The sequence below is a fragment of the Archocentrus centrarchus genome, chromosome 21 (genome assembly GCF_007364275.1).
Source record: "Archocentrus centrarchus isolate MPI-CPG fArcCen1 chromosome 21, fArcCen1, whole genome shotgun sequence".
In the NCBI taxonomy this organism is placed as follows: domain Eukaryota; kingdom Metazoa; phylum Chordata; class Actinopteri; order Cichliformes; family Cichlidae; genus Archocentrus; species Archocentrus centrarchus.
In genome coordinates this window covers 33,768,621-33,783,979 of record NC_044366.1, presented here as the reverse complement: position 1 = coordinate 33,783,979, position 15,359 = coordinate 33,768,621, and the positions used below count along the sequence as shown (strand labels likewise).

Genomic DNA, 15,359 nt, shown 5'->3' with positions numbered 1-15,359 from the left:
ACAATTGTTTGCGCGACTGATGCGCAAATGGAATCCGCAGTTATTAAAAAATGGCTCTAAGAGACCTTCATAACTTGTGTAAATCTATAATTCTCCTTCTTATATCTTCAGTGAGTTCCTTGGACTTTCCCGTTGTTCTGAGAGTTGGTCATAGTGAGGGCTGTCAAACAAATCCTTTTTATGCTGGCAACGAGAAACTACCAGTTGTAGTCAATCGTGATCACTAGAGAATACACCTTAGTCTTGTAGAACCTTCAACCTCCTAGAATCTTCAGCACCACTTATTAAAAGATATGTGACTGTATGTATGTTATATGTTTGAGCCTCTATGTATACTTTAAACCCCATGTGGATTTGAGAAAATCCAAAATAAATTCAAACTTGTGCACTCAATTCCTTTTTTATGTTATTAAATGGTAATGGTAAATGGACTAGTTCTTATATAGCGCTTTTCTACTCAATCAGAGCACTCAAAGCGCTTATACAACCTGTTTGCATTCACCCATGCACTCCCATTCATACAAGCACTTCCATCATTAATTAAGCTAAGTGCTTTTTTAATTAACTAGCATTCACACGCATTCATACTCCGACAGAACGGTCGGAGAGCAACTTAGGGTTAAGTATCTTGCCCAAGGATACATTGGCATGTAGCCTGGAGTAGCCAGGATTCGAACCGCTGACCTTCCGATCAGTAGGTGACCTGCTCTACCTACTGAGCTACAGCCACCCGATGTAGATGTATGCTCTGCAATTATTCTACCCTCGAAAAAGAACATCATTAAAAGCCCAAAATTATCATGACATTCCTGCCCATGTTTAGTGTATGTAAACTTCGGACCAAAACTGGATATTTGAGAGAAAACAGGGAAAGCACAAGTTTACTTTAAGCCGGTGCTCAGTTGGTTAATTGTTCTCACTCAGTTAAAAAGGATTTCTTCTAGATAGTAATTGTTGTGTTTTAAAACTCTGTACACAATCCAGATTCATCTAAACTGTTTTTTATGCTTTTCAAGTTTTGGAGGTGTGTACAGCACACAGATGTAAGGCTGAAGTCTGCTACATGATGCTAGAAGACTATTAGCTTGTCTTTGTAAAGTCTCCCCCAGTTTGTTTGCATGTGACTGTGTGATTGTGTGGAATATAGTCAGCTCGGTGATGATTGTGCAGGAAGCGGGTGTGCTGAAGCTTTATGTATGAATGCATCATGCCGCTGCTGTTTTTAGCTAGTTGAGGTCAGGGGTGACTTGTGCTGCGGGAATTGTGGAATCCTTCACCAGGCAATTCATTTAGTCAACTCTGAAAACCCCATTTTTGGAAAAACAAAGTGACTGGAGCTGAATATAAATATACTGTTCACTGGTGTGTGTCCTTCAATGGAAAGAAGAAAAAAAAAAACACAACTCTGGGGGGGGGGGGCTAGACGTGAAGCCTAAAAATGTAATATATTTTTAACATTACATGTTAAAAATTCACATTCGTTTGCAAAAATGTACAACCTGGGTATACTATCACAACCATAGCCATTCAGTGATCACACTGTGTCTTGTGCACCAGTTTTGAAAAGCTTGAATGCAGTAGGTGAGTAAGCTCAGTTACCATATGCTTATTATAATACAAACAAGAACTCTGAGTGCTCAAACCTCCACTGAGGCAGCTCACTCTCTGGGCAGTATTTACCTTAAAGGGAATTGTATTGTATTGTATTGTATTTTGTTCATATTCGATTTTCTTTGTTCTTTTTAAATCTATTTTAAGAAGTTTGTAGTGGAGTAAAAGTAAGTAGAAAGTCCAGGCTTTAGTTATTTCCCTTGTTGAAACCCATTTTAATATACTTGACATAATTTAGAGTATAATTACCGTATTTTCCGGACTATAGAGCGCACCATACTATAAGCCGCACCTACAAATTTTTTGGAAAAAACTGGAAACGTACATATATAAGCCGCACCGGGCTATAAGCCGCTGGTATCTCCGCCGCTCTCGGTTTTCCACAATTACTCGGCACTCAGCAGAGGGGGACAGACAACCCCAAATTTGAGTTATAACAAGTCAATTCACCATTGATTCGTTCACGCCGAGCTTACGTGCAGCGGCTCTATTTCCCTCCTGTAGTGCCAGGTCGATAGCCCTCAACTTAAAAGCGGCATCATAGGAAGTTCTTTTTGTGGTTTCCATGATGAGGGAGTTTGAAAAAAATCTCTTTTGTGCCTGCTGCTAGCACTTGTTGGCGCTTTCTTCTTTGATTTCCAACTTTGACGTCCCATGATTCATATCCTGCTAAAGAGCCCCCTGGTGGTTAAAGAAAAATCCACAGAAACGCCGCACCGGGCTATAAGCCGCATGGTTCAAAACGTGGGAAAAAAGTAGCGGCTTATAGTCCGAAAAATACGGTATGTGGATTCATTCTCTTTCTCTTGACAATACTTTCTTTAAGGATATAACTTATTTTCGGGTCAACTTGAAAGAAAGGCAGACGTAAAATGTTAAAGTGAGGTCAGAGGTCAAATATGACACATTTGGATGCAGACTATCATGTGATATTTAGAATCCCCACATACAGAATCATTTCATAAATGTTGCTAGTACAAACAAAGGAATCAGAATTTTAAGCATAGTTTTAAAAAATAAAATTCAAACACTTTAAAAAAATACCTTTACATAGTATTATTATCACTTTGACCTTAAGGTCAATCTTTTGACCTTGAAGGAGCGGTCAGAGGTCAAATGTGACATTGTAAATCTTGATGCAGTGCTTTCTATATGCTGACAATACACATCACATTCATGAGAATCATATATTATGGCTTTTATAAGGCTTTTTGTCAATTTGGACCAATAAATCATGAAGTTGACCTTGAAGACTTTGGTGGATGTGAGACAGATTTTAATGGACTGTTAATATGACCCCACTCTGCACCCCTACAAAGTTTCATCAGAATTCATTCAAAATGTTTCAAGCTGTTGTGTTTACAGACACACAAACACTACCAAAAGCATAACCTCTGTGGCGGAGGTAATTATTTGGGATATCAGGCACAATCAAAGATGACGAAGGAACACTCTAGTCAAACTTTAAGCTCAGACACCTATCATACAGTTAGGTCCACAATTTATTGGGCAGAGACCCAGTTTTTGTAGTTTTGCCTCTATACACCACCACAGTGGATTTAAACTCAAACAGGCGATATGTGATTAAAGGCTTTTAACTTTAATTCAGTGAGTTTAACTAAAGTAAAACTGTTTAGGAATTACAGCCATTTTTATACACAGTAGCCTGTTTTCATTATTATTTGGATAATTGACTGGCAGTTTCATGGCCAGGTGAGACCTGTTCCCTTGTTATTTCATGACAGCTGAAGCAGACACAATATCTGAATTTGATTCAAAGTGTTGAACGCCATCATTGTGCTGAAAAACTCAAAACCAGCCTTTATCCCTGGAAATGGGGAGTTCCCTACAGAAAGTGGCATCTTATTTGGTACTTAAATTGGAAAAGTGTAACTTACAGGTGGTGTCTGGAAGGCAGTCATGATTAGGTATTAGGGAAAGAATCTATCAGTTCAGTGTATCTTATCGTATTACTTCCATAATATTGATGCGCTGCCACAGAGTACTGACATTTTCAGTAAAGCATGCAGCCCCTCTAAATGTAGTCCCCCACCAATGACTCCATGAACTGGCATTTATCAAATGAAAGAGGGTTTAGTGAACAGAAGCTGGCAAACACTGACTCCACGAGCATGGGCTGGGAGCTAATTTGAACTGAAATGTAATAAAATTAAATGATGACAATACACCCATAGACTCCATAATGACGCTCTTAAATATGCAACAACTGTTTCCTTTTGCTACATTTATTTTTTTTCTTCATCAGCTAAACAGATATGATGTAGAGTGGACAATTGCCTAGCAATGTATAGACTATCACAGATTCGATGTATCACAGTACCATCGTTATCATGGGCAAGGTAAAGTTCATGATTTCCACTAACTCATTCCTGAGGTTTGCAGAAACACAGAGAACCGGATGTTGTTTTGCCCCTTTGGTTGAGAGGACCAGGCTCTTTTCCTAAAATCTTTCTATTAACTCTTTCAATTCAGTTCAGTTCAGTTCAATTTATATAGCGATAATCAGAACAAACATTCGTCTCAAGGCACTTTATATTGTAAAGTAAAAACCCTACAATAATTACAGAGAAAACCCAACAGTCAGAATGACCCCCTATGAGCAAGCAGTTGGTGACAGTGGGAAGGAAAAACTTCCTTTTAACAGGAAGAAACCTCCAGCAGAACCAGGCTCAGGGAGGGGGGGGTCATCCGCGGTGAGGGGAGAGAGACAGGACAAAAGACATGCTGTGGAAGACAGACAGAGATTAATAATAACTAATGATTAAATGCAGAGTGGGGTAGAAACAGAGTGAAAGTGGTGAATGGAAAAGAAACACCCAGTGCATCATGGGAACCCCCAGCAGCCTAGGTCTTGCAGCATAACTAAGGGGTGGTTCAGGGTCACCTGATCCAACCCTAACTATGAGGTTGATCATAAAGGAACGTTTTAAGCCTAATCTTAAAAATAGAGAGGGTGTCTGTCTCCTGAATCCAAACTGGGAGCTGGTTCCACGGAAGAGGGGCCACAGGTACCACATGTAAGCAGCAGTCTGAGCACAAAGTGCTCTGTTGGGGTGATACGGTACTTTGCACTGTGCTTTCCTTATAGCAGGACCAGGGCGTAACTTTTATTAAAATGCAGCCTTTTACCATTTTGAGAAGGGGATTCAGTGTTCTGCACCCATTAAAGATTCCACCTAGTGCTACAATGATTAGCACGGAGGATTGATGTGCTTAATTGAAGTTGCGTAAAATTTGTTAGTTTCAATTGAAACATTTAGGTTCAATAGTGTCAGTCTCACCCATCGATGACACCCTAGTGATGGGGACAGATAGTGTTATTGTGTGTCCCAGGTTTGTCAGTTTGGCCTACATGTTGGAGCTGTTACTGACTGCGTCACTGTATGTTTTCTCAGATGGAAATGTCAAAATAATAGACAGAACTTAAGGGGCTTATGATGCTTAGAAATGATAAATGTCATGGGAACTAGGACAACTGACATTTCCTCTGAATGTTTGAACTCAGTATTGTGACTTTTATCCCTCACATGTACTGACTCATGCCTGCTGCTGTTGTAGTTGTACCTGAGTCTCCTTAATTCATCCAAGCACCACATGAAGAGTCGATTGCTGTGGAGCACTTAGCACTGCAGTAATCACTGCCTGGGACAAATTTTGCAACTGCACTTGACCTCCCTCCTCTACTCGCTGTCTTTACTATGACACGGCAGCGTGATAATGAATATGACAGTCTTGCTTAACAGACACCTACAGAAATGTGCTCTAAAGTGTTATCTGTAAAGCAGAGACATCACATTTAGCAGCTGGGCCAAACCATCTGGAGACAGACTTAAAGCAGGGAAAAATGGAAAGCTGGTGTGTGATTGGAAGAAAATCCAAGTTTTCATCATCTTGCTTCACTGTTACAAAATGCAAGAACAAATGTAATGACTTTTGATGATTTTTATAATCTTTTCTCTCTCCTCTGACCTGCTTTACACATCATTTTCTTTCACTTTTTTTCTTCCTTCCCTTGCGTCTCTTTTGTTCATTTTGCCACCCCCCCCCCCGGTTCTGTCCTTCTTGCCTTCATCACACTCCTCCCTCCCTCCATGACTTTGATTCCCAGGACATGACAGCCAGAGATCTTCTCCAGCAGAGGTACACTCTCCCAAATGGAGACACTGCATGGAGGCCATCTCCACTGGTCACTGCTGCCATGGAGGGCAAGCTTCTGCTTCTCGACGGTATACACAGAGTCAACCTGGGAACTTTGGCTGTGCTATCCAGGTACTTCAGCTCGTTTCCTGGATGCACCTGCTGTGATATTTTCCACATGCTCTGTTGATGTTGTTGTTTTTGTTATCTGTACACTGCGTTCTCTTTTCTGAGCTCTTTACTGCTGATCAGGTTCTACTTTCTTATTGTTTCTGTTGAAACAGGAAGCTGCTGTCATAAGTGACAAAGACTAGCAAACACACACCACTCAGCTCATTTCCCTGTTTTTTTTGGCCACAGGTTACTCCATGACAGGGAGATGGATCTGTATGATGGGACTAGGCTGCTGAGGTGGGACAGATATCAGACACTTAAAGAACAACTACAATTTAGTGACCAGCAACTGCAAGAGAGGTACACACAAGCACACACTTTTGGGTTAATTGTTACAAAGGTCACTCACATTTTTTTTTTTTTTTTGGGAAATTTGTCAGATGTGTTCCCTGCTTTGTCAGCGACAGGTCTGGGTGTCGTTCAAATTTTTAAAGCCAGTAAAGCCATGCCGGTGTTTTCACCTCTTCTGTCACTGCACTCTGTCTTGTGAATCCTCATCTTTACTGTCCTTCTTCTCTTCAAGCTTTCAGGCTCACTCTCAAAGTTCTTCTGCAGGATGGAGACAGAGCAGCACTGGTCAAACAAAAAATCATATATTCATGTGTGAAGGCAAGGTTAAAGCTCAAAGCTTACCTTCAGTTAAACTTGAGCTTCAAAGACCTTCAGGAGACCATTGTGTGTGGCAGCAGTCGACAAGGATCAGAAAGAATAAGCCAGGAAAATACTTTATGTGCTGTATTTTTAACAAAAGCACAAGAAACAGAAAGCAGCTCTAGTGTTTTGTGAGGGGGAAAATTATTTATTTTTATATATATATATATATATATATATATATATATATATATATATATATATATATATATCTCAAATGTTTAAACTGAGAAAGTTTAAACATTTGATATGGGAGAGAGGTGCACTCACTGTGGCACCTCTCTCCCTTTTTCTTCCGTACTGATGATGATTTCAATCAGAAATTTCAAATTTGAATTCATTACTTAATAAGACCTGCTGCCACTGATTTTCTGTCCAGTTCTTGTGTAATCTAGAATATACTTTTCATCCATCTGTTTTAATAAAAGTACTTATTGCATCTCACATGTTGCTTTCTTAGAAAATACTCAGGTAGATAGATCACTTTATTGACATTGACATATTGCAGTAGCTTGAGGTACATATTGTGTACCACTAAAGCTGCTTTGGGGTGTGGTAGGTGCAAGAAAATTCATGAAACAGCAAAAACCCTGTGTTTAATATTTTGCACATGAATGATTATTATTGGTTTTGACATTAAAAGTGCCCTGTGTGCATGTGTGTGTGTGTGTATTTGTGGGTGTGCATGTGTGTGTATTTGTGGGTGCGCGTGCGTGCATGTGCACACTTTTTAAAAACCCACCTAAGCTGGCAGGAAGGATGTTTGTGGTGGAGCATCTGGGCTTAAATAGACCCACTTCCTCTTCTACCGCTCCTGTGGCTCAGATGAAGCGTGTCTGTCCACCAGGATTTTATTGCGCACTATGTTGCCAACAGTATTCGCTCATCTGCCTTCACACACACATGAACTTGAGTGACATCCCATTCTTATGATGTCGGCCCACCCTTTGCAGCTATAACAGCTTCAACTCTTCTGGGAAGGCTTTCCACGGGTTTAGGAGTGTTTATGGGAATTTTTGACCATTCATCCAGAAGCACATTTGTGAGGTCACACACTGATGTTGGAGAGAAGACCTGGCTCACAGTCTCCACTCTAATTCATCCCAAAGGTGTTCTATCAGGTTGAGGTCAGGACTCTGTGCAGGCCAGTCAAGTTCTTCCACACCAAACTCGCTCATCCATGTCTTTATGGAGCTGCTTTGTGCACTGGTGTGCAGTCACGTTGGAACAGGAAGGGGCCATCCCCAAACTGCTTCCACATAGTTGGGAACATGAAATTGTCCAAAATGTCTTGGTATGGTGAAACATTAAGAATTCCTTTCACTAGAACTAAGGGCTGAGCCCAACTCCTGAAAAACACCCCCACACCATAATCCCCCCCCCACCAAACTTTACACTTGGCACAATGCAGTCAGACAAAACCCAGACTTCTCCATCAGATTGCCAGATGGAGAAGTGTGAGTCATTAACTGCCCATTCCATGAAGCTCTCTATGCACTGTTCTTGAGCTAATCTGAAGGCCACATGAAATTTGGAGCCACTGACTCTGCAAAAAGTTGGTGCCTCAGCATCCACTGACCCCACACTATGATTTTATGTGGCCTACCACTTCATGGCTGAGTTGCTGTCATTCCCAATCACTTCCAGTTTGTTATAATACCACTAACAGTTGACTGTGGAATATTTAGTAGTGAGGAAATTTCATGACTGGACTTGTTGCACAGGTGGCATCCTGTCACAGTACCACGCTGGAATTCACTGAGCTCCTCAGAGCGGCCCATTCTTTCACAGATGTTTGTAGAAGCAGTCTGCATGGCTAGGTGCTTAGTTTATACACCTGTGGCCATGGAAGTGGCTGGAACACCTGAATTCAGTGATTTGGATCAGTAATTTTTTTAGCAATATAGTGTATCATGCAGGTTCCACTTTTTTCTCTCCAATATTCAGTAGGAAACATAGATTTGACAAAGTAACTAGAGAGAACCGTCTGTTGTGTTCTTCTTCGTCTGTCTCTTGTTTATCATTTTTATAGCAGCCATGCTTGAAAAGCTCAGCTGAGATCGATATGTTGTGGAAAATGGGTTCAGTGTCAAAATAGTTCTGTTTGCCAGAATGGGTAACTCCTTGGCAGCAGTCAGCTAAATACTGTCTAAAGGTAAATTAGCAAAGTGTACCTTTAAACTACAGTCTTGTCCCAGTTCAGTTAGTTCCCCCTGCTTTTACCAAGTTATATCCTTTCCAAAAACTGCTGCTCATCTATATGGGCCTCTAATGCAGTCAAGGGATTTAGTAAAGGTTGAGAAGAAATAAAATGACAACTTCTCTCCAAGAGTTTTCAAATGTTTAGCTATTATGTCACACGGCCCAGCAGTGTTGATGTCTCCTGTATGCCAGCCTTACACATCAGTCATCACTGTTTTTCTCATCAGTCAAAACCAGTTTTAGTTGCTTCTGCAGCTTATATGCACAACCCCACACTTAGTTTGCTTGACAGCCATTGAACCTCCGTATGCATATTAGAGCTTTTATGCTCAGCTCCCATTTCATCACATAGATACAAATATGTGGCTTTTTAGAGGTCTTGTCATGACCTCGTTCAACACCGGGGCTAGGTCTGCTGGTAAAGTCTTGGCAACAAGCACTTTTGGTGCAGGAAAAAGTGTGTTACAGTAACATCTGAGCATATCTCTTTCACTCTGCTAATGAAGCATTTGGTGCGCGCTACTGCGGCTGCTGCTCCATCAGTGCAGACACTCTTACAGTTTTCCCACTGAAGTCCTTTTTGTTAAAGAAATTCTTATGTGAACCGAACTTCCTCGATTGTTTATTTTTTTTTCTGGTAGTGCCATGCAAATTAGGAAGTTTTCTCTAATCATCAACAAAACGCACAATAGCCAAGAGTTGAGCGTGTCCACTAATGACTGTAGACTCATCAAATTGCAATGCAGATTTCCCACTGATGCCTAGCGTTTCCATTAAAGAAGACATAGTGTAATAAGTCCTCTGTAAATTAAATATTTGCTACTCACTACGTTACACAACCAAATGGAAAGTACAGCGGATAGTGGAAAACAGTGTGTGGAGTGTGTTTTTATGCATGAAATGTCTTCCCACACATTCATCCAGGGACTTGGATGATGGTTAGCGCCCACTTTTGCCCACAGTAGTGTAAATATATCCTGCTGCAGCATGGGTGTCTCTGTGGTTTGATAGAAATGGACGTTGCTGTCCTCTTGAATCAGATGATTTCATGGGCAGCTGTCAAAAGGCATGCTCTTAACCCTGAGATAGATCGGTTAGGACACACGCACACTCACACATCCGCGAGGAATACTGTGTGCACCTGCATTCCACATCGACTTGTACAGATGTTCAGCTTGTGTGCACCTGTGATCCAGAATGTGTGTATATTTGTGTGTATTTTTAGATCAATTTTCCCCATCCATCCATCGTTCAGAGTGCTGGCCCTGGCAGAGCCCCCTGTAGTGGGGGCCAGCACAGGCAGCAGCAGAGGTCAGCAATGGTTGGGCCCTGAGCTGCTCACTATGTTCCTTTACCACACTGTCAGACCGCTGGCCAAAGCAGAGGAGATGGACCTCATACAGGGACTGGTGAGACATACAGATACTGAGACCACACATTCATCTGTCCTGACTAAGAGCTTGTTTTTTAAATATTAATGTATCTCCAGTTTTTCTAATTGAAAGGCCATTATCATAAGCCCTTCTTGGTTTCTTTTTCTCTTTTTTTCAGACTCCTAATGTACCGATGGAAGCAGCAGAGCAGCTGCTGCACTTCACACACAGTCTCCGCAAGATGAATGACCCTACTGTAAGCATGTGTGCTTTTGCATGTGTCATCTAAGTATTATGTATGGCAGGAATTACCAATTGGTAGGCCTTAAGTTTTGGTGACAGGGATACACATTAGTGTCGTAAAATACAACTGCACAAAATGTTATGACTGAATTGTTGATTTACTTCACCAGTCCTTCAATCAAAGAGAACCTCAGCCTGTTCATCCAGGTGCCAGATGGTGGGAATTATGAGAGTGTGGTATGTTGAGGGTCCTAGCTTACAGCAAGAGGGACAATGGATTGAGTTCAGTTTTATTTGATCAAAACAACAGTCCTCTTAAGATACTTTATATTGGAAGATAAAGACAATAGCATCTGTCGTGACCATTTGGGAGGGGTAGATGAAAAAACTTTATTTTTTGGAGACAATGACAAACTAGCTAGTAACCCAGAACATCCGCTACATAAAGAAAAGCGAGGGAAGGAATTGTTGGTAGAAGTATTGTAAAAGCGTTGAGAGAAACTGCACAAAAAAACGTTCTTTCAGAAAATGTCCAGATCCAGGTGGTGCAAATGGGTGCCAAAAGTGTACAATCCAACAAAGTGACCTCATGTTGGATAGCACAGAGCCTTTTTTTCATGCACATATTGTAAAAACGTTTGAAAACTACTCTTGTATGGTTTGTGTCACTAGGCACAGTCTCTGGCCTCGTCTCTCTCCACAAGACAGCTGCTGAGGATCTGTCGCCGTCTCTCTCAGTACCCCGAGGAGAGCATCACTCATGCTGTTAATAAGGCTTGTCTCTCTAGGTACACACAAAAGCACACACTCACACTCTTAACTTGCTCCTTTTGATATTTGTGTTTACTTGGCTTTTAATACACTTTGTTAATTTTGGGGAGTTCATATGTTTTCCCTCTGCCTGTGTGGCCTCCCCCAACAGTCCAATGGCATTCTTGTTAGGTTAACTGGTGAGTCAAAATTGGACGTAGGTGTGAATATGAGTTTTTTGTGCGTTTTGTGTGTTTCAGATTCCTGCCCAGCCTGGCCCGTGCCTCTCTTCAAAAAAGCCTCGCCAACTGCTCGATACAGGACACAGCAGACCCTGCTGATCACTCTCTCGATTATCCCTGTGAGTTCCAGTCACTCAGATAAATTAGATTCAGTAAACTGCTCAGTATTTCCAAATACATCAGGAAATAGGAGCAGTGATTTATTGAAATGTCTGCAGACATCAGCGGAAATACGAATATATTAGGCAAAAACAGAGTTTCTACACTTCTAATGAACTTGAAAATTAACATTTGGTAAGACCACCTTTATGCTCAGCAGCAAAGCAGCTAATGATGCTAAGTAAGACCACCTTTATACTCAGCAGCAAAGCAGCTAATGATGCTAAGTAAGACCACCTTTATGCTTCAACACAGCCTGAGCTCTCTTCTACAAGCTTTCTTTAAGTCGTCTTCAGGAACAGTTCTTCAGGCTTCTTCAAGGACTTCTTTGGATGCCGGTGCCTTTTGTTCTATTATCTGTCAAAATGATCCTGCACTGCTTTAATAAGGTTGAGGTCCGGGCTCTGGGGAGGTCAATCCATGACTGATAGTGTTCCACTGTGTGGTTTTCTATCCAGGTATGGTTTTATTGCACTGGCAGTGTGTTTCAGATTGTTGTCCTGCTGAAAAATGAAGCTGTTGCCAGTCAGGCACGTTCAGATAGTATTGGCATGGTGGATCAAAATTTGACCATACTTCAGTTCATAATTCCACCAAGATCCCCAACACCACTGGCCCTGTGTCAGGGCTTTGCTGTAATTAACTTCTTTTTTGTCCTCCACTTGTCTACTTTCCTCAAATTTTTTAAGGACAGACTGCACACCATGCTGAGATATTCCAAGCCTTTGGCCAATAGCGCTTTGGGAATCAACTTCTTGGTGCAAGAATGCTATTTTATGCCTGTCAGCCTGTGTTATCTTTGGCATTTTTCATAGATTCAACTAAAGAAATGGGAACAATGTGTTTTTTTTTGTCAGTTTAGGTCATGTATAGATCAGTATTAAGTGGCTTAAACAAAAAAAATATATATACTGAAGGTACAAGGATTGGACTAAAAATGAATGACACGCATCAATAAACTAGTCTACTATAATCACAGAGCATAAGTGAATAGATAACAGCTTCATAACTGAAGATAGAACGGTACAATTTTTTTTTTTAACATTTTGCCTGCTTCTGTACTCTTTATTACTTCTGCATCATGTGATCAAAACACTGGTGCGTTGGCCCTGGGAAACCCCAAAGATAATAGTGAAGGACAAAAGATTTAGATATCCAGCAGGCTCATTATTCTACAGAAATGGTGAAATGCGTGATAAATAATGAATAACTCTTCAAACTGGTAGCTGGAAAGGCTTAATAATTTAACTGTGCTGTATGTTGAAGGTGGGATATTGTTTATCATATTTAGCTCTTCTTTTGCTAAACAGTTTCTTTCAGCATTCATTTTGAACTCACAATATGTTTACTTGCAAAGAATAAATGTTCACTTTTAACGTGTAGGCATACTGGCAGCATGGGCACATGTATTATTTAAAAGATGGAAAGCAGGATTCAGCTGGCCTCAAAGAAAACAAACAGTTCAACCCAAAATAATCTCTCATCTTCTGACTCACAAGCACATCTCAGCCTTCTCAAAAATCAGGTCTGACTCTCTCATCTGACTCATGCATGCAATTATTCTGATTACAGGCAAAGTGGATATTTTCCAGGGCACTAATAATTTGAACAGTTGATCACTTGAGTGTGTGATTAGTGTTCTATTGTGAGTTTACAGGTGGTGTGTGAGAGCTAGGAGCACCACTCAAATTGGCTGGATGTTCATGTAAATCTGTTAGTGGGATTATTGTGAATAAAAGGCTCAGTGGCAAAGCAGCTAATGATGCTGGATAAGATTAAAAAGATTTTAAAAAAATAAATAAATACAGTGGAACCTTCATGATACTCCAGTGAATACAAACTGATCTGGATTATTTTTCTTTGTCTCAGTCCTGAACCTGACAGCTAGAAATGTTCCAATACCAGAAAATTAGTAGTGGGTACCAGGGTTATTATAGTTAACGAAAACGAACGAAATAACGAAAACTGAAATTGAAAAAACATTGTCGTTAACTGAAATAAATAAAAACTATAATTAAAAGGAAAAAACGATAACTAATTAAAACTGAATTGCGAGTTTACAAAACTAACTAAAACTAACTGAAATTATCGATAAGCTGACTTTCATTTACTTGTTTTTTTTTTTTTTTAAGCCTTGTGGATTGATATGAAGTCATTTTTTCCGCTCTCCGAGTTTAAGCTGGGAGCGCCACAGGACAACTGTGTGTGTGAGTGCGCATGTGCGTGCGCTCACCGCGCTGGTCCGCAAAGTAATAGCTGCGGTCTGCCGAGAAAGCGGCAGAGTCCCGTATGGAGGTTCTTTGAGTACAAACACCTGCACACGACCACAAGGTAATTAACACTCACAATCCAGCTACACAAGCATAAATGTGTACAGAGGCCGCAAAGACCCTGCAGGTTTAATTAGCAGCATCTAACCAAGCTAGCTCCAAAACAGAAGCAGCTTCAGGTGGTGAGAACATCAGGATGCAGCTGGATTTGAGCTTTGGCTCCTTCAAAGAGTTTGTTTTTGTCACCACATGTAGCTGTTGTTAATCTACTGCACTGATGCTGAACTTTGTGGAGTTTATTGTAGAATTTATTGAGTTTGGGAGTTCATGTTTTTCTTTGTTTCTCCCTGTTGATGTTCATGTGTGTCCTTAATATTACACAAATTTAGCATGTCTTGTGAACAGTTGGTTGTTGAATATATTTCTTTAAACTGTATCTTTTGTCAAGTTTTCATTACACAATAGTCACTTTTGCGCCTTGAATCTTGCACCTGATTAGGTATGAAAATACTAAAACTAATACTGAAACTAACTGAAACTAACTAAAACTAAGCATGAAACCAAAAATAAAAACTAATAAAAACGAGCAAAACCACTCTGAAAACTAATTAAAACTAACTGAATTAAAGAAAAAAAAGTAAAAACTAACTAAAACTAAACTATAATGTAAAATCCAAAACTATTATAACCCTGGTGGGTACTAATACTGGTAGAATTACATGATTCTCAATACCAATTTCATCTAAAGGTATCATTAGTGTTGGTTCTGTGACATCCCTTTTGCTTACATTGATCTGAAACATCTTCTAGACATTTTCACACATGAATTTAGGGCAATTTAAGTTTGCTAACATGCACCATCTCTAATCTTGATAGTTTGGGGGGAAAAGTTGCTTTTCCACCTGAAAAATAGTTCCTATTAGCTTTCCTCTTTGCACATCAGCACAGTCAGAAATCACACTGACTTTGTGCCAGGCGGCTGGCAGGTTAAAGGCTGACTAATGTCCAATCCGACTTTGCTGCGTTCGCAGTCTCACCAAAGCCATTTTGACATTATAAATTTCTGATGCTTCAGCCTTAGTGTTTTGGCTGCTGCCGTTTTATTTCCTTTTTGAGTCAGAAGTAATCATATTTGTACAAGAGGGTGGAGTGCTTAGCCATCAGCTAATGCAGGCAAGCTCAACCACATCCATAAACAGTACAGGTGCAATCAAGCGCGTAATTTGCAGGGGATAGGGGGGTTCTGACCCCCCCCAATAATCTGATCCAATCACTATAACCCCCCCCCCCCCCCCCACCCCAAAATAAAGCCACATCATTTCGATTTACAAAAAACATCTTACATGAATAACATGTTAATTTTCTTAATCATTATCAATTTTGGGTAAAATACTAGCATGTTTAATCATTTGGTAATGTAAACCCCCCCCCCTCCCCACAAAAACTTGGTATCACCCAACCCGCTTTCTCTACCTTTGCTTGTTGAAGCAGCTGCTGGGAGTGGGTGTAGTGCGGGAAAAATGAAA

At 40.5% G+C, this 15,359-nt stretch overlaps 1 protein-coding gene across 1 annotated transcript in view; it reads left to right on the top strand.

Annotated features, from left to right (window-relative positions):
- Window positions 1–15,359, top strand: part of vwa8 (von Willebrand factor A domain containing 8) — a 118,066-nt gene that overhangs the window by 23,022 nt on the left and 79,685 nt on the right. The window contains exons 13-18 of the mRNA XM_030757502.1: window positions 5,741–5,901; window positions 6,130–6,243; window positions 10,022–10,205; window positions 10,348–10,425; window positions 11,085–11,200; window positions 11,423–11,523. Coding sequence (XP_030613362.1) covers window positions 5,741–5,901; window positions 6,130–6,243; window positions 10,022–10,205; window positions 10,348–10,425; window positions 11,085–11,200; window positions 11,423–11,523 — 754 coding nt within the window. The remainder of the gene's footprint in view (window positions 1–5,740; window positions 5,902–6,129; window positions 6,244–10,021; window positions 10,206–10,347; window positions 10,426–11,084; window positions 11,201–11,422; window positions 11,524–15,359) is intronic.